Below are 23,475 nucleotides of genomic sequence, written 5' to 3' on the forward strand. Positions count from 1 at the left end.
TTACTTCTGTTTTCTAGAAGTTAATTGGAGATAAGAATCTCAGGTCCTTTTGGACCCAGGCTGGTTTTGAACCTTGATCCTTAGATCTCAACCTCCTGAGTAGCTAGGATTACAAGCGTGTGCTACCTCGCCCACCAAGATAAACCTCTTGATCCTGTGCCTGTCTTGGGATAGGAGAGAACAAAGCAGGAACTAGGTATGGATTGTCACATTCACCTGTTATAAAGTCCAGAGAAACAGGTAGCTCAGGGTCTCCAATGGTGTGAAGGCAGATGATTGCCACTTGTAATTATACTTTTAAGAGGAAGCTATGTTCTAAAATAGTCCAATGAATTTGTTTTTGGCCAGAGCAAAAGCCATGTTGCAAGAATCCAGCAGGGTGTGGAGGTGGGGCTTCGGATAACTTAGTTATTCTCTGTTCCCTTACCTCACCCTAGTTCTTTCCACATTCGGAAACTCAGACAGCCCTCCTTCCTCCTCCACATGGAACTGTTCCAAAGCATCCCTTATGTCCCATTTTAACTATCTATCACAGCTTATTAGGATGAAAAATGAATTTTCATCTGGGCTACTCCATTGAGATCATGCACACATCTATCACGTGGGCTGTAGAGGACTCACCATTCCTGCTCACCTTTTCCTTTCGTTTTTCTTTGGAAAAGTAACCTGGGATTCTCAGCTCCGGGAATCCCAATAGCCCTTCCCAAACATTTATATAATGCGTTGAAAAGGCCCAAGTGGGGTATGGATAGAAAATGAGCCTATCTAGACCAATAGATTTATCTGAGCAGTTTTGTCCTGAAAACTAGTTTGTAACAGGAGGAACCCTATCATACCTGGTAACTGACACTTGGGCCCATAGCTTTCCATTGCCTGTGTCTTGATGTTTTCCTGTAACTTTACATTTGCATTTCTTAAATCAACTATTCTAATAGTTCAGTCGTTATCATTGGGTCTTCCAGTGATCTTTCCTGCTTCTGGGAAAAAGTGCTAGCCTTAGGGAGTTTAAGTTTGTTTTGGGTATAGCCTAACTACCTTAGGATGAGGACTGTCTGGTCTTAGAGCCATGAAACCTATAAACAGTGATAAATTAGTTCCCATAGAGGACCTCCATGCTGGGAATAAATGGAGTGTGGTCTCTCTGGAGGTTTCTCTCCCCCCCGCCCCCTCCCCCGCCTCTCTCTCTCTCTGTCTCTCTGTCTCTCTGTCTCTCTCTCTGTCTCTCTCTCTGTCTCTCTCTCTCCCCGAACTGAATCTACTGGTTTTTATCAGGTGGTCTTGGTGACCTGTTCTCAGAGAGGGGGTTCCTGGAGATAAAGGCTTTGTTTCCCAATGAATTGATTAGAACAACACAGAACTCATCAGAAATATGAACTGGGGCATGCAATGATTTCTCTGAATGACCTCCAAAATATTTCCCAATTCTAGAGTATCCAGAGTCCTGTCCTGCTTCCCATCTACTTTTCACTTCAGAACTCAATGCTTTGCCTCCTCTGTCACCGCGATCCTTCTGGCAATGTCGTTTGTGGTGGGTAGAATGTCTGTACCTATGCTTTTTCCAGGAGAGAACTAGTTTGTATTTCTTAATTGTCCCTAATCTCATGCAGTGTATTTATACACAGCAGCAGGTATTTGATGTATTCTAATTAAGATGTGTTCTCAGAGACATTTATCAGTTAGTCTTACTCTGATATTAACAACCCAAACAACTCTGGTCAAGGAAAACAGATTAATTGTTCCAAGTATGCTGAGGAACTTTCTGCCACAAAAATGAACAAGCTTTTGGTGCCTAGCAGAAGAGCAAAGGAAAGTTGTTCCTACACATGTGAAAAGAATCAAAGCAAACTTTAGAAGCAAGAGCGTAAAACACCAGGGAGTGAGCCCCCCTCAGATACCAGGGGGACATTTTTTGGGGGGGAGGTAATGGGGGAGAATAGAATTAGTACAAACAACATTTAAAATTAGGAGTGTGGTCGGGCATTAGGACCTTAGCTAATGAGGAGGCTGCGATCTGAAAGTCATGGTTCAAAGCCAGCCCAGGGCAGGAAAATCAGTGAAACACTTATCTCCAATTCAACTAACAAAAAGTTGGAAGTAGAGCTGTGGCTCAAGTGGTAGAGTGCTATCCTTGAGAGAAAAATAAAAAAAGCTGAAGGGTAGCATCCAGAGTTCAAGACCCAGGACAAATGCAAAATAAATAAATAATTAGGAGTCTGTTGGTAGAACACAGCCTCTGGAGAGCCTGAATTTGAGCCCACCACTACTGTTAACTAGACAATAACCTTGGATAAACCGAATAATAACTTTCTGAGTACCTGCTGCATTATTTATGATATTAGAAAAGTGACACTGGATTTGTCTCCTTTGTGACAGTGTTTGGAGAGTCAAATCAGGTCATTTTTTTGCTTTATGAAGTATACTATTTCAGTGTGGATGACTGTTATTCTTGATAATTTCAGGCACCTTTTCCCTCATTTACCATTTCTTCTTGCTTCACCCAATCCCATAATAATAAGACTTTTTTATCGCTCTCCTAGGAACTTTCCATTCTCAGATTGCTTCTTTTGACCACAGTAATTTTTTTTGTTAGTTCTTTACATTTAAGAGTAACTGAAGGCTATCTTCTCCTAATGAGTTTCTGCTGTTGGAGGCCAGCTAGAGGGGCACCAGAAGACATGCCTCGCTGAGTGCTTTGCCTAGTGTATTCATAACCCAGGCTGGCCTTTCCCTATAGCTACCACATTTTGTCATGTTTAGGATGCACTACTTTGTTTTATTAGTCCCTTCCAACAACTCTGAAGTCAGAGTTCTTATAATCTTGATTATGTTGTGCTTTCACTAGTAGTGTTTTCTTTGCTTTCGGTGGTTTATAGAATAAGTGCATCTCACAATTCAAGAGAGTTACATCAAGAGTCATGCCTATGCTGACAGAGATAATATGATCCGAAGCAATCATTATTTAAGGAATGAAGAAGAAAATTGAGCTAAGATTCCTACTGCCATGAGATCAGGAAACGAGAATCAATTGCCAAGAAATACCTGAATATTTGGATTTTGCCCATTGATATCAGCTTTGGAAAGATCTGGAAAATTTGGTAGGTCAAGGAGGAAGGATCTGGGGCCATCTCTCTGCAAGGAAGGGTGCCCAGTCTCTTGGGAGAATCGCTGTCTGGGGAATGGTTGATGTTCAGGCTGGTGGTCCAGGTGTCTTCCTGGTGATTCTTTGGAAAGAGGAAAGCTGGTTTCTGATGTGGAGTCACTCTCCAGGTTGAGGTTATTCTAAAACAAATAAGAGAATGAGCATTCAGTAGGAGGCGCCTGATTTAAATGGTCATTTTTAACACTGTGTTGAGGTCAGCAGCAGGAGGAATTACGGTGGCTGGCGTAAGCCAGTAACCCCAACTCACTTTGCTATCATATGGCTCAGTTTCTCTAGCATTAAAAAGCCAAATCCTCAGTATACTTTTCCCAGTTCTCTATGCAGGAATTTTGTAAGTGTGAATGAGTTTTGTACTATTTTCTAAGCATAAAAGTACATCAAAACAGGGGCCGGGAGTTTGGCCTAGTGGTAGAGTGTTTGCCTAGCATGCACAAAGACCCAGGTTCAATTCCTTGGTATCACATACATAGAAAAAAGCTGGTAGTGGTGCTGAGGCTCAAGTGGTAGAGCTCTAACCTTGAGAAAATCCAAGGACAGTGCTCAGGCCCTGAGCTCAAGCCCAGGACTGGCAAAAAAAAAGTACATCAAAACAAAGGAGCTGTTTTGAAGGAGAATAGTTGGTCATGCACAACTGGAACCAAATTATAGTTTCCTCCTTACAGCTTCAACCAATTAGCCATCTTGGATTTTGTTATAGTCTTAGCTTTCATTTGCTTTTTCTTTTTTTTTAATGTGGGTCATGAGAAGAAAAATAGGACAAAAATTAGACAAGAAATTAAGGCAAACTGTTGATTGTATTCACATATTTATTTGCCTCTCCTCCCATCAATCCATTTATCTATCTGTCCATCTACCCATCCATCCTTCATTCTGCCTACCCATATCAATTCCTCTATCCATGTATCTATTCATATTTGTCCATCCATCTATCCATTCATCCATCTGTCTACCTACCCTTCTATACTATAATCCATCAGTCTGTCCATCTTCCCAATCCATGAACACCAACCACAGGCTAGGCACAGAAGAGCTATCAATGGATAAGGCAGGATAGGACCTACTCTTTTGAGGAGTAGACACATAAATAAAATCAGACCAGATTAGAGACTTGTGACTGCTAAGAATAAAGGAAAGACAAAAGGACATAAGAAGCATTAGATAGGCAGACAGAGAAAAATCTCCCTGAGATAGTAACTTCTAAAACAAAATCTGAATGAGGGAAGAAGGCATAATGTAGTGATCCAGGAAGGATATTTTATCAAATGTAATGAACAGTAAGAAGCGCTAGTACAGGAGGAATTCCTTAGATATGAAGGAAGAGAATAGCCACTAGGCTTATAAACAGAGAAGAACCATGTGAGATGATGATGAAGAAATGGGGAAGTCTGTCCTTAAAATGGATGAAAGAAAGGTATTATAAAATGTGTTGCCTTGGTTTTCTAAAGGGTTAAAATCCAATTTTAAGCTAGTGAAAAATACCTTTATATTGTTGCCATTGAGAAAATTTTTACTAGTGACTGAAGGATAGAAGTTGTTGGACTCCTTTCTCAAAGTAGCCTTTTTCCTCTGCTTGCTTTTCCTGCTCTCCCTAGATCTCTCACTGGAGCCATCTACCATTTCTTCAGGGATGGCATTTTCATGTTTATGAGTAGAAGAGGATGTGGAGATAGAATTTCACCAGCATTTGTGTCAGTGGTTAATGCTCTTGTTATTCTTGGGCACACTGTGGGGTCTGGGAGTTAGATTCCAGCACACTGTCCACATGTACTCCCTGCCCCCACCGCAGTGCCTTCGACCCAGCCAAATGGTCACATCTGCTATCAAAACATTCATGGCTCTGGGTGCCCAAGGTCAAGAACAGCTCAAGGGTGAAACACAGACAGCTCACCTTGTGAATGCTTTGAAGAGGCCAAGGAGACTGGGCAGAGATCGTGTCTGCCTCCTCTTTAAAACATGCAACGACAAGGGAAAGCTGGCCGCTCTTCATGTTTTTGCTTGCCTTTCCATTTTGCTCAGGAGATGTAGCCAGAGGCAGTGTCTTTGTTCACCTTTCCAGCCACCTCTCTGCCATGGTTTTGTGTTTTGGCACATCCTTGAAGAGGGAGTTGCCCTGGCATTCAGAGGCATTGCTCAACACAACAAGGCCAAATACACCATTCCTATACTTTGAGTCCAGCAGAGGTCGATAGATAAATAGATAGAAAGAGAATGCTGCGTCTTTCTTCAGCCTGAGATCTCTCTATCATCTATATTCCCCAGAAGGAAGATAACTGAACGCAGTTGTTTTCTTGCTTTCATTCCTGGATATCCAATCTTCAGCTATGTCCTAAAGGATTCTTCTGGAGAATTTCTTGCTCAGGACTCATATATCCAAATCCAAGAAGGTGCCTAGTATTTGTTTTCCAAATTCTTTAGGGATTCCTGCAACTCAAGCCTGAACATCATTGTAGCAAATGAGATACACTCTTAGTTGAGTTCCTTTCTCCTAAACGAAATATTCTATTACTAAAACATATATCAGAAGTAGAAAATGAATTTTTGCTGCTATGTAATAGTTTGTTTAGCTATCTGAATAAAAAGGAATTGAATCTGATTTCTTGATCAGACTCAATGTTTTCCTCTTTAGAGCTTCATGAACTCCCATGAAAAGCAGAGAAGATAATGACAGTACCCCATACTATCTGAGCAGAATGGTCAAGATGAGTTGGTTGTATCGTGTCTGTACAATAAAAGAGGAGTTCAGACTTAGGGTGTTGACTGGGCAGTTCAGGACACAAGTGCTTCTGCTGGGAATACTCAGAGGATTGGGGCTTGGGTATGTTTTGGCTTGAGTTATGCACACAATTGCGGTCTTGCTCCATCTCTTCCCAAACTACCCGGCCCCCAACACCAGCCTTGAATTATGAAGTTATTTAGAAGGCAGGGAGTAATAAAGAAATATGAATCTAAATCTATAAATAGCTAGCTTACTCTCGAACTTCTTCTACAACATAGTTAACTGGAAACCTTGGGCCCCTGCAAGGAAACTGGAAATCATGGGTTATCTACAAATGAAAATAAAACCTCATTTTATTAAAGCAATAACAACTTCAGTCATTATTTTGGTAATTGTTGGAAGGGAGACAACAGATAGAACCCACTAACAACACAGGGAAAGGCCTTTCTCCATTTTTTTCTTAGAAAACACTTTCCAACTTCCCTGTACAACTCTGTAGCAAGGTATAATGTGTGACTAGCTTATGCCTCTTCTGAAAGCTCTAGGAGAATTCAAACCAGTCCTGATGGTTTGTGGAATAGGGACAAGTGGCTATTTGCAAGCTGGTATGACAACACTGAGCATAATTTCCCCAAATATGGATCTATCACCTATTTCCATATCTTGATTTCCCCTCTCACTAATTTGTGGTCCTCCTGCAGCTTGGATAGCCAACAAGCCCTTTTCTCAAGTGACACTATGCCACTTGAGCCACTCCTTCTGATACTGTTTGCTTTGGTTATTTTCTAGATAGGATCTTGCTTTATGCTTGGGCTGTGATCATCCTACCTGCACTTCTCTGTGTCACTAAGGATGACAAGTATGTGCCACTGTGCCCAGTCACTGTGCTTTCCTGATAGTAGGAATAACAGATATTTGCCACTGCAGCCAGCCATTGGGTGAGATGCAATCTCACGAATGTTTATGTGTGGAGTGGCCTCAAACTGCAGTCTCCCAGTCTCCACATTCCAAGTAGTTAGGATTACAGACTTGAGCCACCGCATGCAGCCATTTACGCCCCTTTTAGGCTGAGTACATCACTGGTCTGGGATTATTCAACTGTACATTTTGGCTGTCCTTGTGACCAAGGTGGATTACCACAACCACATTGAGGGTCAGAGTGGTAAGGATGGCTGGAGTTCCCAGCTAGTACTTAGCATAGGGTTAGGAACACAGTGGAGAAAGAGGCTTGTTGAAGATCTAGGTGGCAAGACAAATTAGAAGGACCATATAAAGGGATAAAATCAAGCTAGAGAAATGAGTGATAGATCAGTATTTGGGGAAACTAATAGCTGCAAATACCTGTTGGCCCTATTCTGTAAATATCCAAGGCTGGTGTAGAAGCAGGGCTTGTTTGACCCTTCCAGAAATTTCAGAAGAGGCATAGGCCAGTAACAGATTATACCTGGTTAGGACAGCACCAGCCCTTTTTCTTTTTAAGGGTGTGATGACTTTTCCTAGATTAATACAACAAGGCAGACTTCTTGGAGGCAGACTGGATGACAAATTCCTGCAGGGCATAAAAAAGGCTGTATCTGCAGTCTCTGAACACTGCATCCCCCCAATTCCATGAGCTCAGAGAGAACCCAATAAGTACTAGTTGATGATAATGATGGCTATGAGCCTTGTTAGACTTTGTTTTAATTAGGCTGAGGCTCTAGGCCTCATTACCTCTAATGTGGCTTTTATGTGGGAATCTCATGAAAAAAATCAGACATCTTCTACTGAAGATATTAGAGAAGATATTATTAGCAATGCATTCAGCCTGATAGTCTTTGAACAACAAACAACAGAGATTATAATTAACATCATTGCAGTCTCTCTCCTCGAAACATATTAACAATATAGTTAATTAGCAATATGTCCTCATTTGGAGCTGGACATCTGCACATTATTATCAACAATGCTTGTTTCCTTTCTCCAGATTAAAAGAAGCCATCCTGCATCCAGGCATGTGGCTGTTCTTCTATATTAAAACAGTCAGTTTTCTTCTAACCATGAGAAACATTCTGGTGTGTGTTGGGTAGGGGGGCAAGGGTGTAGGCTTTATCTGTGTTGGGCATCGATTTTTGTCTGGAAAACCTCCACACATCTAAAAATAAGTTCAAGAATGCCACTGGTGGACTGCAAAGGGAAGAGCAAAAGTTCCCCCTTTGGTGAGATAAAAGGAGAGAGGGCACATTAATTGTCTTTACACATGATCAAGGAGCAAGAATGCCTAGGAAGAGAAAAGCAGAAGAATGAATAAAATGAATTCTTGATATTTAAGAAAAAAATCAGTTCTCTCCAGGGGACACATTTGTTTTCAGTGCTCAGGACTAAGCCTGAACTGGACAGTGAGGCTGGCCACATGTGCTCACTTTGCTTATGTGTAGCAGGAATCACATCCCTTCTTTCTGTAAGAACACAACAACAATCAATGGGCCTGTTTTGCAGTCAGCACAAACATAAAGTGTCCTTTTAGGAACTATTTCTGATAGGGAGGAAATGGATGGATATGTGCTTCAATCATTTTTCAGGGACCCCAAAGACATCCCTGGGAGCTAGTGGCATTGGCACATTAAGTTTCAAAAATACAGGAGTGTCTCAGTCTTGGTTGGGAACCAACTGGAACCTCTGATTGAAAGTCTGACTAATAGCCGAGGAATCTCTCACTAATGATGGCAGAGTGTACCATGAGGATGTTTATTTTAGGGCATGGGAGTGACCTTGCTTATGATCTCAGGCGATGCTTTAGAAGAGATGAAAGATGGTCAGCTTATTACACTTGGGCAGGGTGCTGGCTTTGTGTGGATAGAAGTCACCCACCCCCGCACAGCTTTCCTAATGAAGGTTCTTGGAGCCAGCTGACAAAGTAGAAGTCAACACTTGCTGAGCTTTTTTGAGTACTTTTATAAAGCGCTTTCATCTCCAAACTGTGGATCATTAGTGATTCTTCAAGCTGCGCATTTCTCTGTTACTGGCAAAGAAAACTAAGGGGAGTAGGTTTCCTTTATGCTCTGTTAGGCTAACAAGTGAAGTAATATCAAACTAAAAATTATTCTTTCGGTTTGAGATAACATATAAAAAGTATTTTTGCAAGATAACCAAGTTGGCCCTTCCCCCATCATCCCCTATCATTTAAAACATCCTAACAAACAGAAGGAGATAGAAAAATTGTATTTTCCAGAATCCTTCTGGGACCAAGGGAGAACTTGTCTAAAAGGAACACTTCAACAAATTTCTTCAAGTGTGAGGCCAGCCTTCCCAGAAAGAAATTAGATGGAGCTGTGGCTGGATATTTACATGAGAAGCCAGAGCTAGCTTGCCAAGGGTTGTAATGGACAGGCAAGGGTGGCCAGGAGAGGGCTTCAGTGCTTGCTCTTTGGCCACAGCAGAACTCAGATAACCAAACTCTGAGTAGATAGTTTAGTAATTATGGATGATCAGTGAGTCTTCGAGTTGTGCTTTTTCTATTCCGGCAAGAAAAACAGAGTGGGGATGACTAAAGCCTCATTTTTCAGGATCCAGCTTGAAGTGATCCCAAATCATCAATGTTTTTAATTGGACCAAGTATCTAAGTCCTCCCTGTACCAGAAGGAGAGGATATCCAACAGCATCACTCAGACGGTGATTCTGTTTCTCTCATATGAAATGAAGGGGGTTGGAGGGTAGGGTGGTGGGGTGGAACTTATGGCTCATTTTGAGGATGGTGTTTGTCAACTTGGAGAGATAGCAAGAGGGCAAGTCCAAGAGAATGACCAGTTGGGTGGAGTAAGCCTCGGGAACCTTGCCAAATTATTACTCAGGATAAAGAAATTGATTCTTCTCAGATTCCTTAAGGTTAAAAATCTCCTCCCTGAAACCTTTCTAGAAATTTCTCTACCTCTAAAATTTAAGGCTTTAAAAGGAATTTAACCCTAAGCTTGGAAATTTAGAATACAATTCATGATACTAGGGAAGGGAAATGATAAGGTGTGAGTCTGGGTCCAAGCATTGCCTCTACCTGGTTTGGCAAGTTTGGGTAAATTATTGTAGCTTTTCACCTGTTCTAAAATGGTGTGAGAGCATGACCATAGATACTTGTTTCTCTAACTATCTCCATGTCTTGCATAGTTGTCTCACTCAGAACTTTGAGTTTTTCCATCACCTTATTATAGCTAAAAGGATAATTAGCACAAACTTGAAAAATGCTTGTTCTTTGGGATTGCCTAATTTAGGCTTTCTTCGAAGTCTAGGAAGAAGCCTGTTGGATGATAAAAAATTTGTGGATTGGGCGCTTAGCCAACTCAGACAAGCAAAACCTAGCTGATACAAGATCTCAGTTATTTTGTTATTGCTATTGTAGAAGTGACATACAGAGGGGTTATAGTTACATAAGTCAGATAAGGAGTATGTTTCTTTTTGAACAGTGTCACCTCTTCCTCATTTTCTTCCAGTTTTCCCCTCCTGACATACTCTCCCCATCAAGTTGTATACTTAATGTTCAATGTAGTATCTGGTGAGTATCACTGCTGCATTTGCTCGCCTTTGTCTCACCATTTTTTGTATTCTGCTTTGTCCTCCCCCAAGACTAACATATATAAATTAAAACAGCAATAAAGAAGAAAAAAGGCAAAATAACAAAAACCTCTTGTTTCCATTTTTTTGGAGTTCATTTTATATGATCATATGCACATAGTTTTTGAGCCACTGTGATCCTCTCCTAGGAATAGACTCCTTTGGTCTTTGGAATGTCTAGAGTCCTGGAACTGCATCAAACTGAAGAGTTTCTACATGGCCAAGGACAGAACTATCAAGATAAATAGAAAGCCCACAGAGTAGAAGAAGATTTTTACTAGCTATATATCAGACAATGGTCTCATATCTAAAATACCCTCAGAGTTTAAATTAAACTCCATTTGGCCTAGTGGTAGAGTGCTTGCCTAGCATGCATCAATTCCTTGGTACCACATGCATTGAAAAAGCTGGAAGTGGTGCTATGGTTCAAGTGGTAGAACTCTAGCCTTGAGAAAGCCCAAGGACAGTGCTCAGGCCCTCAGTATAAGCTCCAGGACGAGCAAAAAAAATTAAACTCCCCCAAAACAAACCCTCAAAAATACAACAATTTTATTAATAATGGGCTAAAGACTTAAAAAGAGACTTTTCTGAATAAGTAAGAATGGCTTCTCCGAATAAGTAAGAATGGCAAGTAGACACATGAAGAGAGATGTTCAACATTTCCTGCCATAAAAGAAATGCAAATCAAAACTATATTGAGATTCCACCTCACCACAGTTAGAATAGCCATTATCAAGAAAACTAACAATAACAGATGCTTGTTGGTAGGGGTGCAAACTTGTTCAACCACTCTGGAAAGCAGCATGGAGGTTCCTCAAAAGACCAAACATAAAAGACTACACCCTGTGACCCAGCACTCCCATTCCTGGGCATTTATCCCACAGACCACAAACCAGGTCACACTAAAGCTACCCGAACAACCATGTTCATTGCAGCATTGTTTACCATAGCCAAGACATGGAATCAACCTAGATGCCCTTCAGTAGATGAATGGATCAAGAAAATATGGTACATATACACATTGGAATTCTATGCTTCCATCAAAAAGAATGATATTGTGCCATTCATAAGGAAATAGAAAAACTTGGAAAAATATATTAAGTGAAGTAAGCCAGACCCAAAGAAACATAGGCTGCATGGTATCCTCATTTGTTGTAACTACAATATGCCTATAAATCTACAAGTAAACATAATAATATTGGTGAGGTTGTATAGAACTTGCAGGAACCTTTTCAAATTCTTTCAATCCTGATATCCTTAGAAAGAAATCCTTAAGAGGCATTCATTCTGGAGGAATCATCTCACAACTGTAACTATAGGTTATAGTTACAGATCTAGACACTGATAGATATATAGATACCCGTATAGATATCTTGATGTATATCCTTATTGCAAACATAAAATTGGGGTTGGGGTGATTAAGTGCAAATATGATGGTTAAAATACATAAGATATAAATACTTCTTAAAGGACTGCAACAATTTCTCCTTTCTCCTATCTTTCTCAAAGTCAAACCTGGGTAAAATCTGTTGGAAAATTCCATCTCCATCCCTGCTGATTCCTTCATTTAAATGTGCTGCCTTTTAAAAAAAAAACAACCAGTTAAGCTGCCAGTCTTTCAAAGATTCAGAGTCAGGACTTAACAATGCTTCCTTGCACTTTCATGATACACCTGTATAGCTCTGTGGGCAGCCAGAAACTAGTAATGCTTATTTATTAGGGAACCCCCTCCTGACACCATAAAAACAATTACAGAGCCATGGCAAACCATATATGTTCTGAGGTGAAGAGAAGGCTGTAAGCTATCAGGAATGGTTCCCTTCCCCATCTGCCTATCCACATTGTTATGATTTGGACTGCCATTCTATTTTCTTCCAGGGAAATGGTTTGATTCCTGCCTGGAGAGAATTGGCAGCTGATGTAATGGTGTGGGCTGTTGACTTAGCTCGCTCAACTTTTATAAATGGCTTAGGTATTTGATCTACTTGTGAATTCACTCAATAAACAGTTCTTGGGTATGTATTAGGTACTGAGTATGGTGCTGAAGTAAAACAGTCCTAATAAGACATAGCTAGCTATGAAAAGTTATCCTGAACTTGGAAAAGAAGAATAAAGATGACTGAAAATTTATCAGTTCACAGTGGGGCACTGCATCACATGCTTGGCCAAGAGTGTTTAATTTTCTAAGAGAAAAAATTCCTTTATTTGACTTACCAAATAGTATTAATTAGGACCAAGATTACAAATTACACACTAACTTGAGGACTGTTCATCCTGTAGAAATGAAAATGTTTGGGTCTATTAGAAACAACTCAAAGCCCTGTATAAAGTTAACCATTTTTTTGTGTCTAAAAATTTGTTTTATCTTCATTGTCTCAGCCAACTTTCTAATTACCCACTCCTTCAATGTTCTGATCTGGCATCTTCCTAGATTTCTCATTAATAAATTAAATAAATATATTTAGTATTTTTGCGATATTAGTTTGAGACTCATGTTTTGAAAATTATGAAAAATACATCTGGAAAGATCTTTTTGCTTCAAGGAGTTCAGAGGAAAGTTAAATTCTTATACATGCCAAAAATACAAGGTAAAAAAGGAGAAATTCTGAAAGGATAGACATTTTCAAGATAAGTATGTACCTCTGATCGTATCAATCATATGCCTAATAGTGACCTCATAATTTATTACTCATAAGAAAGATTGTTTTGTTAACAAAAACACACTTTGTAATAACGATGAAATAAAACAGAGGACTAACCCATGAGGGAAGAAGGCAGAAAGGAAATGTGGCATGGGTGCTTCATGCAAACATTAAGAAACCTATTCAGTGAGTCAGAGCACAGAGAACAGAGAAAAGAGGTCACAAAGAGCTAAGCTCCAAACATGAGTTTGCTTTGGATATTAACATTTGGAATCATCATATTCCAACTCAAGTCTGCCAAACACATGGAGTGAATTTTAAGTGACAGGAGCCAAAATGACCACCAATGGTAGAATGTATAAGTAAAATGTATCCATAGAGTAAATATGCATAGAATGCAACAGTATAGAGCAATGACAATAAACAAACTATAACATCATCTGACGACACTGCTGAGTTTTTAAACAAAGGAAATGAAATACATAAGACTGAAACTCAAAGGCAGGCAAAACTAATCCATGCTGGCTGACGTCAGGGCATTGATGAGCTGGGAATACTGGCAACAGGAAGGGAGACCTCAGGGATTCCTGAATGTGTTCACTTTGTGAAAATGCACTGGGCTGAACATCTGCATGTAGGCTACTTATATAACTAACAATACATGAGAAAGAATAGAAGGGGAATCAGAGAGAAATGGCCATTGGCAAAGCCCTAGATATGTTTTACAGAATCATTTTCTAAACAATCAATGGTGCAGGAAAATACAGGATTTTTTTTTTAAAAAAAGAGGGGATGATCGGTAGAAGATGGCCTCGGTTCAGTGCGAGTCATTCTGAGCTCCCGCCTAGATACAAGTTCTGGCAGCGTAGGGGACAGTTCTTTACCAAAAATTGATCCTAAGTAAGTTTAGCGCCACAGATATCTCAGTCAGAGAGGAAAAAGGCAGAATACCGGCGCGAGAAGACAGCGTGGAGCCCCGCCAGCCACAGAGCAGACAGTGCTTCAAGGCAGCGCAGATGCACCAGCTGCAGACAGAGCCACACAGAACCTGCGGGAGCCCAGAGCCCAGGGCCAACACCTGGCTGTGCACGGAGCTGCCAGCTTCAGGAAGTGGAGAATCCAGCAATGTGTGAGTACCTCCGAGGAGAAGTTTCCGCTTCTGCTCTCAGAACGGCATTGGGAGGGAGCCCCTCCCCCTCCAGCTGAGAGCAGCACCATCTTGACTGCTGGCAAAGACCTGGCCAAAGCAATTGGAGTCTGAGAGGTGTTGCTGACAGCGCCACCTTTCTAAATGGCAAAGGATTTCCCAGAGATCCCTTAGCCAGAAATCTGATCCCAGCGCTGCTGAAGTCCATCCCCTATGCCGATCACAGACCTGGTAAACAAAGCCGCCTGCGGATCTTTCAGCTTTGTTTTACCAATCAAGCAATCTGACCTGAAAAACTGCAAAGCCAAATCACAAGAGAAAAAGACTTTGTGAAGTGTTTAGATCCCAAATTTAGTGGAGACACAAGTTTCCTATCCTGCCCTGCCCCTACCCCCCAAAAAACTGAAGAATACCCCTTTAAAAATTTTTTTTGTTCTTCTATCCCTTTTCATATGCATTTTTAGGTGTTCTTATTTTCTCTTTGCCATTTTACCTACACCTTTTTTTCTAATATTATGGTTCATTCCTTTTTTTTTCTTTTTCTTTTTTTTTTCTCTTTTGTTTTCTCCTCTCTTTTCCCGCATTCCTTCTGTCACTGTGGTAGTTCTTAGACACACAGTGACAGCTCTGGATACAGTCTGAATAAAAATGATATCTATATTGATACAGTCATCTGCTTTTTAATCTCCTGGTTCTCAATCCTAGTATCTCTTGGATAAGAACGCACAATAGTGAGGAATCTCCCCCCACTTTTTTGGGGGGGGGTTGTTTTATTTTGCTGTTGTTTTGTTTCTTTTTTCTTTTTAAAATTTGTATCATTGAAATCTCCTATATCTACCTCCCTCTTTTCTCTATATATTTTTCTTATTACTCTTCTTATTTTCATAACTTTTATCTAAGTTCTTCTAAACTTTCTACTCAAATATTTTACCTGTCTATCACCTTAGGTCAGTTATCCTTACACTATACCTTTTCTTCATTACCATAATGATCTTACACTTCTTTTCCTATCTCCCTTGTTGTCTTTCATATTATTTTTCTATCTGTGGTCCTCTGTTCATCCTTCAACTCTTATAATACATGGACCTACATTTGATGGTTGTTGAGCAATGCTGTGTTTCTAGGTGTTCAATTATACTCTAGGTCCAGAAGGACTTAAATACAATAGAGATTGGATTGAGAGGCTTATTGTTTTGGTCATAAATTGGTAATTTCTGGTTGTATTAGATTTGTATGTAAGTGCACAAAAAGAAAGAGAGAGTGATATTATCAATATGAAAGTGTGAACATCTATTGTCAGCCAACTAAAAAGGTGTAGTTTGGTTATACCTGAAAAACTATAATCTTGTTTAGTATTAATCTTGCTCCCATTTTCAAATGGGCAGAACAAGAAACTCAAGAAAAATGTCAAATCAAGGAATAGCATCTCCCACCCAATATAAACAGGAAATGGAGTAGTCAGTGGCAAATCTAGAGGAGAGTCTTCCAAGTGCTATACAAATGCAATTGATAAACATCATTCATGAAAAGGGTGAAAACATAAAGAAAGAGATAAGGGAGGAAGCCATAACTAAACAAGAGGAAACCATAAACAAGGTGATATGTGAAAAAGAGGAAGCCATAAAGGAGGCCATAATAAAGGTTTTACAAAGAAAAATGGATGAATTCATAGAATCCACAAACAAAAAGGTAACCGAACTCCAACAAATGTCCAAAGAGAATGAAGCTGCTGAGCTAACCACTCAAATGGAAATTAAGGAGTTAAAGAAATCCATACACGATAGAAAACAAGAGATGCAAGGCATCAAAAATGAGCAATTAGAAGCAAGGGGGTTGAAGAATCAAGTAGAAAGCTTTGATAACACGTTAGAAAACGCAGAAGAGAGAATTTCCGGGATTGAAGATAATTTAGTTGTTATAGAGAAAGAACAGAAAATGAGTCCATTCAAACGTAGGAAATATGAAAAAATGCTTCAGGAGGTCCAAGATACAATTAGGAAGCCTAATTTAAGGCTAATTGGTATTGAGGAGGATCTGGAGAAAGAGGTCAATGGTATTGGAAATATACTTCAGGGAATCATCTCAGAGAACTTCCCAAATATCCAGAAGGGCAGGCCCATCCAGATACAAGAAGCTTTTAGAACCCCAAACAGACCTGACCAGAAAAGGACATCCCACCGCCAGATTATAATCTGAACTGGATCAATAGAGACTAAAGAAAGGATCCTAAAAGCAGCCAGGGAGAAGAGGATAATCACCCACAAAGGCAAGCCAATCAGAATAACCTCAGATTTCTTAGCAGAGACCATGCAAGCAAGAAGAGATTAGAAGGATATATGTCATGCCCTGAAGTCAAATAACTACCAACCAAGAATATTGTACCCTGCTAAGCTCTCCTTCATAATGGAAGGAACAATAAAAGCATTCCATTCCATGGAAAAGCTGCAAAATTATGTAGCAACCAAACCAACATTACAGAAAATTCTCAAAGATGTTCTACACATAGAAAACCAACACAAATGTAATACAGAGAAAGAAATGGCACCTAAAACTCATACCATCTAAGTACCACAAGAACTGTCAAGAAAGCTTTTAAAAATGTCAGGAACTAATAAATATTTCTGAAGCCTGACTCTCAATATCAATGGACTTAACTCTCCAATTAAATGACACAGACTATCTAGTAGGATCAAGGAGCAAGATCCATCGTTCTGCTGTCTTCAAGAGACACATCTTACCCCAAAAAACAAACATTTTTTGAAAGTGAGAGGTTGGAAGAAAGTTTACCAAGCTAATAGCCCCCATAAAGAGTCTGGAGTTGCCATCCTCATATCAGATAAAATAGACTTGAAACTAAAATTAGTGAGAAAAGACAAAGAAGGTTACTACATACTACTAAAGGGATCTTTCCTCCAGGAGGACATAACCATCCTAAATATTTACACACCCAATCCCGGAGCTCCGAACTTCATCAAGCAAACTTTACTTTCATTGAAACCATACATAGATCAAAACACAGTGATTGTTGGTGACTTTAACACACCACTCTCACCTATGGACAGATCAACCAGGCAAAAACTCAACAGAGAAACCTTAGATTTGAACAACTGTATAGACCAACTAGATCTAACAGACATCTGCAGATTATTCCACCCAGCAACAACACAATATATGTTTTTTTTCAGCAGCAGATGGAACATTTTCCAAAATAGACCACATTTTAGGGCATAAAACAAACCTGGGCAGATTCAGAAACACTGAAATTATTCCCTGCACTCTCTCTGACCACAAGGGCATCATATTGGAACTGAACACCCATCTCCACCAACGAAAAGCCTCTAACTCATGGAGATTGAACAACACATTATTAAATCACCAATGGGTCATCGAGGAGATCAGAACAGAAATCCAACAATTTATGAAATTTAACAAAAAGGAGCACACAAAATACCAGCTCCTTTGGGACATGGCAAAGGCAGTACTCAGAGGAAAATTTATAGCTCTGAGTGCCTACAATAACAAATTGGAAAAATCACAAACCAACAATTTAATGTGTCACCTTAAGCTTCTGGAAAAAGAGCAACAAACCAACTCTAGTCCCAGTAGAAGGAAGCAAATTATTAAAATCAAAGCAGAATTAAATGAATTGGGGTCTAAAAAAACTATAGAAAGAACCAACAAAACAAGGAGTTGGTTCTTTGAAAAAAATTAACAAAATTGACAGACCCTTAGCAAATCTTACCAAAAAAAGAAGGAGTATACCTAAATAAACAAAATCACAGACGAAAATGGTAATATCACGACAGAAATTACCAAGATCCAGAGTATCAGGAGGAAATACTTCTCAAACCTTTACGCCAACAAATTTGAGAATCTACAAGAAATGGATGAATTCCTAGCCAATATTAATATACCCACACTGAACCAAGAAGAACTAACTCAACTAAACAGGCCTATTTCAAGCACTGAAATAAAAATGGCAATAAGAGACCTTCCACCTAAGAAAAGCCCAGGGCCAGATGGATTCACAGCTGAATTCTATAAGGTCTTCAAAGCAGAGCTCACACCAATACTCCTCAAGCTCTTCAACAAAATTGAAAATGAAGGCTCTTTACCAAACTCATTCTATGAAGCCAGTATAACCCTCATCCCCAAACCAGAGAGAGATTCATCAAAGAAAGAGAACTATAGACCTATATCTTTGATGAACATCGATGCAAAACTTCTCAACAAAATACTGGTCAAACGTCTACAACAACTCATCAAAATAATTATACACTATGATCAAACAGGATTCATCACAGGTAGGCAAATTTGGTTCAACATACACAAATCAATTAATATAATTCAACACATCAACAGGAGCAAGGACAAAAATCACATGATTGTCTCAATAGATGCAGAAAAGGCATTTGACAAGATCCAACACTGCTTTATGTTGAAAGCTCTGGAGAAACTAGGAATCTATGGAACATTCCTCAGTATAATAAAGGGTGTGTATGACAACCCCACAGCTAGTATTATACTTAACGATGAAAAGCTAAAGCCATTCCCTCTAAAATCAGGAACAAGACAAGGATGCCCACTCTCTCCACTCCTCTTTAACATAGTATTAGAATTCCTAGCCAGTGCAATAAGGCAAGAAGCAAGCATAAAGGGGATCCAAATAGGGAAAGAGGAAGTAAAACTTTCCCTCTTTGCAGATGACATGGTCCTATATTTAAAGAATCCTATAGACTCTACTCCCAAGCTCCTTGAGCTGGTTCAAAACTTTGGAAGGGTAGCAGAGTATAAAATTAACCCTCAAAAATCAACTGCCTTCCTCTATGCCAACAGTGAGAGGAATGAGGCAATAATCAGGAAAGCAACTCCTTTTGCAATAGCCTCAAAGAAAATAAAGTACCTAGAATTATCTTAACTAAGAATGTAAAGGACCTTTTTGATGAAAACTTTAAAACCCTGAAAAAAGAAATTAAAGCAGAACTGAGGAAATGGAAAAACCTCCCATGCCCCTGGATTGGAAGAATCAACATGGTGAAAATGACAATCTTGCCAAGGGCTATCTACAAATTCAATGCAATACCCATCAATGTCCCAATATCATTCTTTAAATAAATAGAAGAGGCAATCTAAAATTTCATATAGAATAATAAAAGACCCAGTATAGCAAAAACACTTCTTAGCAGAAAGAACAGCGCTGGAGGAATTTCAATACCAAACTTTAGACTCTATTGCAGAGCTATAATTATCAAAACAGAGTGGTAGTGGCACAAGAACAGGCCTGAAGACCAATGGAATAGAACTGAGGACCCAGATATTAAACCACAGACCTATGGCCACCTAAGCTTTGACAAGGGAGCCAAAAATATAGAATGGAAGAAAGACAGCCTCTTCAACAAGTGGTGCTGGCAGAACTGGTTAAGTAGCTGCAGAAGACTAAAGGTGGATCCTTCTTTGTCACCCTGCGTTAGAATTAACTCTAAATGGATCAAAGACCTTGAGGTAAAAGCTGACACACTGAAAACTTTACAAGAAGGAATAGGAGATACACTAGGCCCCTTGGCACAGGTCGAAACTTTCTTAATAAGGACCAAGAATAACAACAAATCAGAGAAAGGCTGGATAAGTGGGACTGCATTAAACTGCAGAACTTTTGTATGGCAAAAGACATAGCTAGTAAATTAATTAGGAAGCCTACAGAATGGGAGAAGATATTCACTAACCATACAATGGACAAAGCCCTCATATCTAAAATATATCAACAGCTCAAAAAGTTGAATCACTCCAAAATTAGTCTCCAAAGAAACAACCATCCCATTAAAAGATTGGTCAAAGACTTAAAGAATGTCTTCTCTGAAGAAGAAACAAAAATGGCCTATAGACACATGAAGAAATTCTCAACATCTCTGGTCGTAAAAGAAATGCAAATCAAAACAACTCTAAGATTCCACTTCACTCCAGTTGGAATGGCCAGGATCAAGAAAACTAATAACAACAGATGCTGGAGGGGATGTGGCCAGGAGGGATCACTACTACACTGTTGGTGGGAGTGCAAACTCATTCAACCACTATGGAAAGGAGTATGGCAGTTCCTCAAAAGACTAAACATAGGGCTCCCCTATGACCCAGCAATTCCACTACTAGGCATTTACCCAATTGTCCAGAAACAAGGACATACTAAATCCACTAGCACAAAAATGTTCATTGCAGCACTATTCACCATAGCAAAGATATGGAACCAACCTAGATGTCCCTCAGCTGATGAGTGGATCAACAAGATGTGGTGTTTATATGCAATGGAATTCTATGCTGGCATCAGAAAAAAACAACATCGTCCCATTTGTTAGGCAATGGAAAGACTTAGAAAAAATCATATTAAGTGAAGTAAGCCAGACTGAAGGAACATAGGGTCCATGATTTCCCTCATTTGCGATAATCAGTTGAAACATTGGGCTCTCCTAGCAGAGATTTGCAATAGAGCAAAACCTAGATACCTAAGGCCATACAGTATGACACTAAATGAAAGAACCTCTAGGATATAGAAACAAAAGCCACATAATGAGTGATTGTTGTCCTTAATGTACTATGTTATCTCTCATCTCTTTTGCTGTTCCTTGGTTATCTCATATCGTTACAGTATCTCACTTTGTTATCTGATATATTGGATATATTTGTATTTGGTTATTTGAAATTGGATAGGGAAGGGGGGAAAACAAGATGAGGGGTGGGGCGGGGGGAGGGAAATAGGGACCAAGACATGAGAAAGTGTATCAATGTATGTGAATTAATGCACCTTCTAGTTGGTGAATATAATGTAACCCTTCTATTAATTACAATAAAAAATATATGAAAAAATGAGGGGCTTCAACTGGGGTTGTAAAACAGTAGTAGAAGTTCTTACTTATCATGTATGTGGTTTTGAATTTGATCCCTATCACTAAATAAACAATAAATAGATAGATAGATTGATAGATAGATAGATAAATAAATAAGAAGCTTATGTAAGACATAGTGTTTTCTGGTTGCTCAGCTATAAAATGGACATGATCTTAGGGGCAGAAAGTGCTTCTTTCTTATTCTCTGTTATTCTCTTCTTACTCTCATTAATATTTTCTAATATTCTTTGTGGTGTGTGTGTGTGTGTGTGTGTGTGTGTGTGTGTGTGTGTGTGTGTGTATTTTCCTGGGCTTTGAATTCAAGACCTTTTTTGCTCAATATGATTCTCATGTCTCAGGCTCTTGAGCAGGTTATTGGCGCAAGCTACTTACTAGTGCCCAGCTCCCATACTTTTATGCTATTTTCTCTTGAATGTTTTCTCCTCAGACCCAGTTACTATTTTCCCCCATGATAACCACACTACAACTTTTCTGAATATCTTCTCTGTACTAGCCTTGTGTAAATACTTTTCATTCATTTTCCCCAACCGATAGTATCTCCTCACTCCCCATCAGATGGTGATTATCATCACTTACACCATGCAGATGAGAAAACTGAAGTGTAAAATCAAACCATTTTGCCATTCTTATAAAAAGTGTGGCAGGTACTTACACTGTGGGGAGTCTGGGCAGTACCCGGAAGCCTAGGTATTAATGTGGGGCCAGGAGGCAGCCTGTGCTGGAGAATGCTGCAGGAAGAGTCGGTAATTCTTCCAATAATCCCAGTGTCCAGAGAACAGTCAGATTTAGAGGAAGGGATGAGTAGTCAAAAATCCACAGGAGGAAAGAGACTTCCTTCCACGTATTTATCCATCCATCTTTCTATCCATTCACCGCAACCATTATCCCTTTAGTCAACTACTCCCTCGATTACTCTACTGATTTCCTTTATAATATCTGTTGTAAACCCAAATCATGAGCTTTGTGTGTGCCTTCTCTTTTGTAGTTCTCACCTGGACTCCAGCTCCTTGGAGTGGGAACTGTTAATTATGTCACCTTAGTATTTGGTCTAAACCTTGGCACATATTAGGACCTCACCAGATGCATTCTGAGTGAATGGATGGACCAATATCTAGATGAATGAATTAATAAGCAGGATCTCAAAGCAAGGCAGATGTGAATGCAGTTGACTCACTCTACATCTCTGCAATCACATTCAGTTGCTAGAATCCACAGTTGAGTGTGGGAGGATGAGGAGAGGCTGTGGCAGAGACAGAAAAAAATCCTTCCTAGCTTGGACTCCACTTGGACGATGACTTTCAGGTGCTGGCACATTATGGCATAGTTGTCTCCTTCAAGAAATAGCATCAGCGTCAGCAGTGCCTGGCTGGTTCCCTTTTGCCTAGAGAGAGGATATAGAATCTGTGTTGGATGAACCAGTGGCTATTGTCATCATTTGTGGTTAGGCACATTCCACATTTTGTTAGTGCATTGAGCAACAGTTGTAGTACGGCAAAAGGGACAGTAAGGACTTCGGAAATAACGAAAGAAAACTCAGTAGGAGATGAGGTATTTGGTACAGGTGATTCCTTGTCTTGAATTGAATTCGATTTGAATCATTTTCTGAATTGGATTCTTTCTCTTTAAAACTGTATGTGAAGACAGGTATGGTGACACACACCTTTAATCTTTGTGGGAGGTGGAGACAAGAAAATTTTGAGTTTGAGGCCAGCTCAAGAAAAGTTTGTGAAACCTCCATCTCAATAACAAAATATACTCCAGTTCTGCAAACTAACAAACAAATGAATTAGAGGGCTAGGGTGTGGCTCCAGTGGTGGAGTAATTGTTTAGCAAGCATAAAAGCCTGGAATCAATCCTCAGTGCTACATATACACAAATATATACACAAATATACATATTTTCAAAGATTTTTGTGTATATTACATATGTACATCTTTACAAATATATGTAATATATATTTTTCATATATATACATGCATAAACTATACCCATGTATTTTTACATTAAAATATGAATGAGCTTTCATCTTTGCTTTCTCGTTGTATTTAAAAGTCCATTGTTTTCCCAGCCAGCAGAAAAGTGGATAATAATCCTGAGTTGGCACTCAACCCAATTCTCCTGACTGCAGCATCTCCATCTCCTGGAAATGGGCTGTGACACCTCTTCTCAGGTGCTCCTGTGGAACCTGTGTCTCCAGGGAGGAGGCCTGGCAGATAGCGTTCCCACAAGTCTTTCTAGTGATGCCACTTCGGACTAAGAAGTAAAATCTTCCATTTTCACCTGGGAAGCTCTGCTTACTCCAGGAGAAGACAAAGAACAGCTGAGCCAAAAGTAGT

General features: G+C 39.6%; 1 protein-coding gene across 2 annotated transcripts in view; it reads right to left on the reverse strand.

Annotated features, from left to right (window-relative positions):
• Ism1 (isthmin 1) overlaps positions 1–23,475 on the reverse strand; it is a 74,686-nt gene that overhangs the window by 24,411 nt on the left and 26,800 nt on the right. The window contains exons 1-2 of one of the 2 annotated variants that reach the window (XM_090351985.1): positions 5,049–5,240; positions 3,040–3,279 (exon numbers count right to left, since the gene is read on the reverse strand). In XM_090351985.1, the coding sequence (XP_090208111.1) occupies positions 3,040–3,279; positions 5,049–5,147 (339 nt within the window). In that variant the 5' untranslated portion in view covers positions 5,148–5,240. Of the gene's footprint in view, positions 1–3,039; positions 3,280–5,048; positions 5,241–23,475 lie in introns of those variants that run through there. The other variant, XM_090351984.1, reaches the window with a different exon arrangement.

This window comes from Megascapheus bottae, chromosome 18, assembly GCF_031878675.1.
Source record: "Megascapheus bottae isolate mThoBot1 chromosome 18, mThoBot2.hap1, whole genome shotgun sequence".
In the NCBI taxonomy this organism is placed as follows: Eukaryota; Metazoa; Chordata; class Mammalia; order Rodentia; family Geomyidae; genus Megascapheus; species Megascapheus bottae.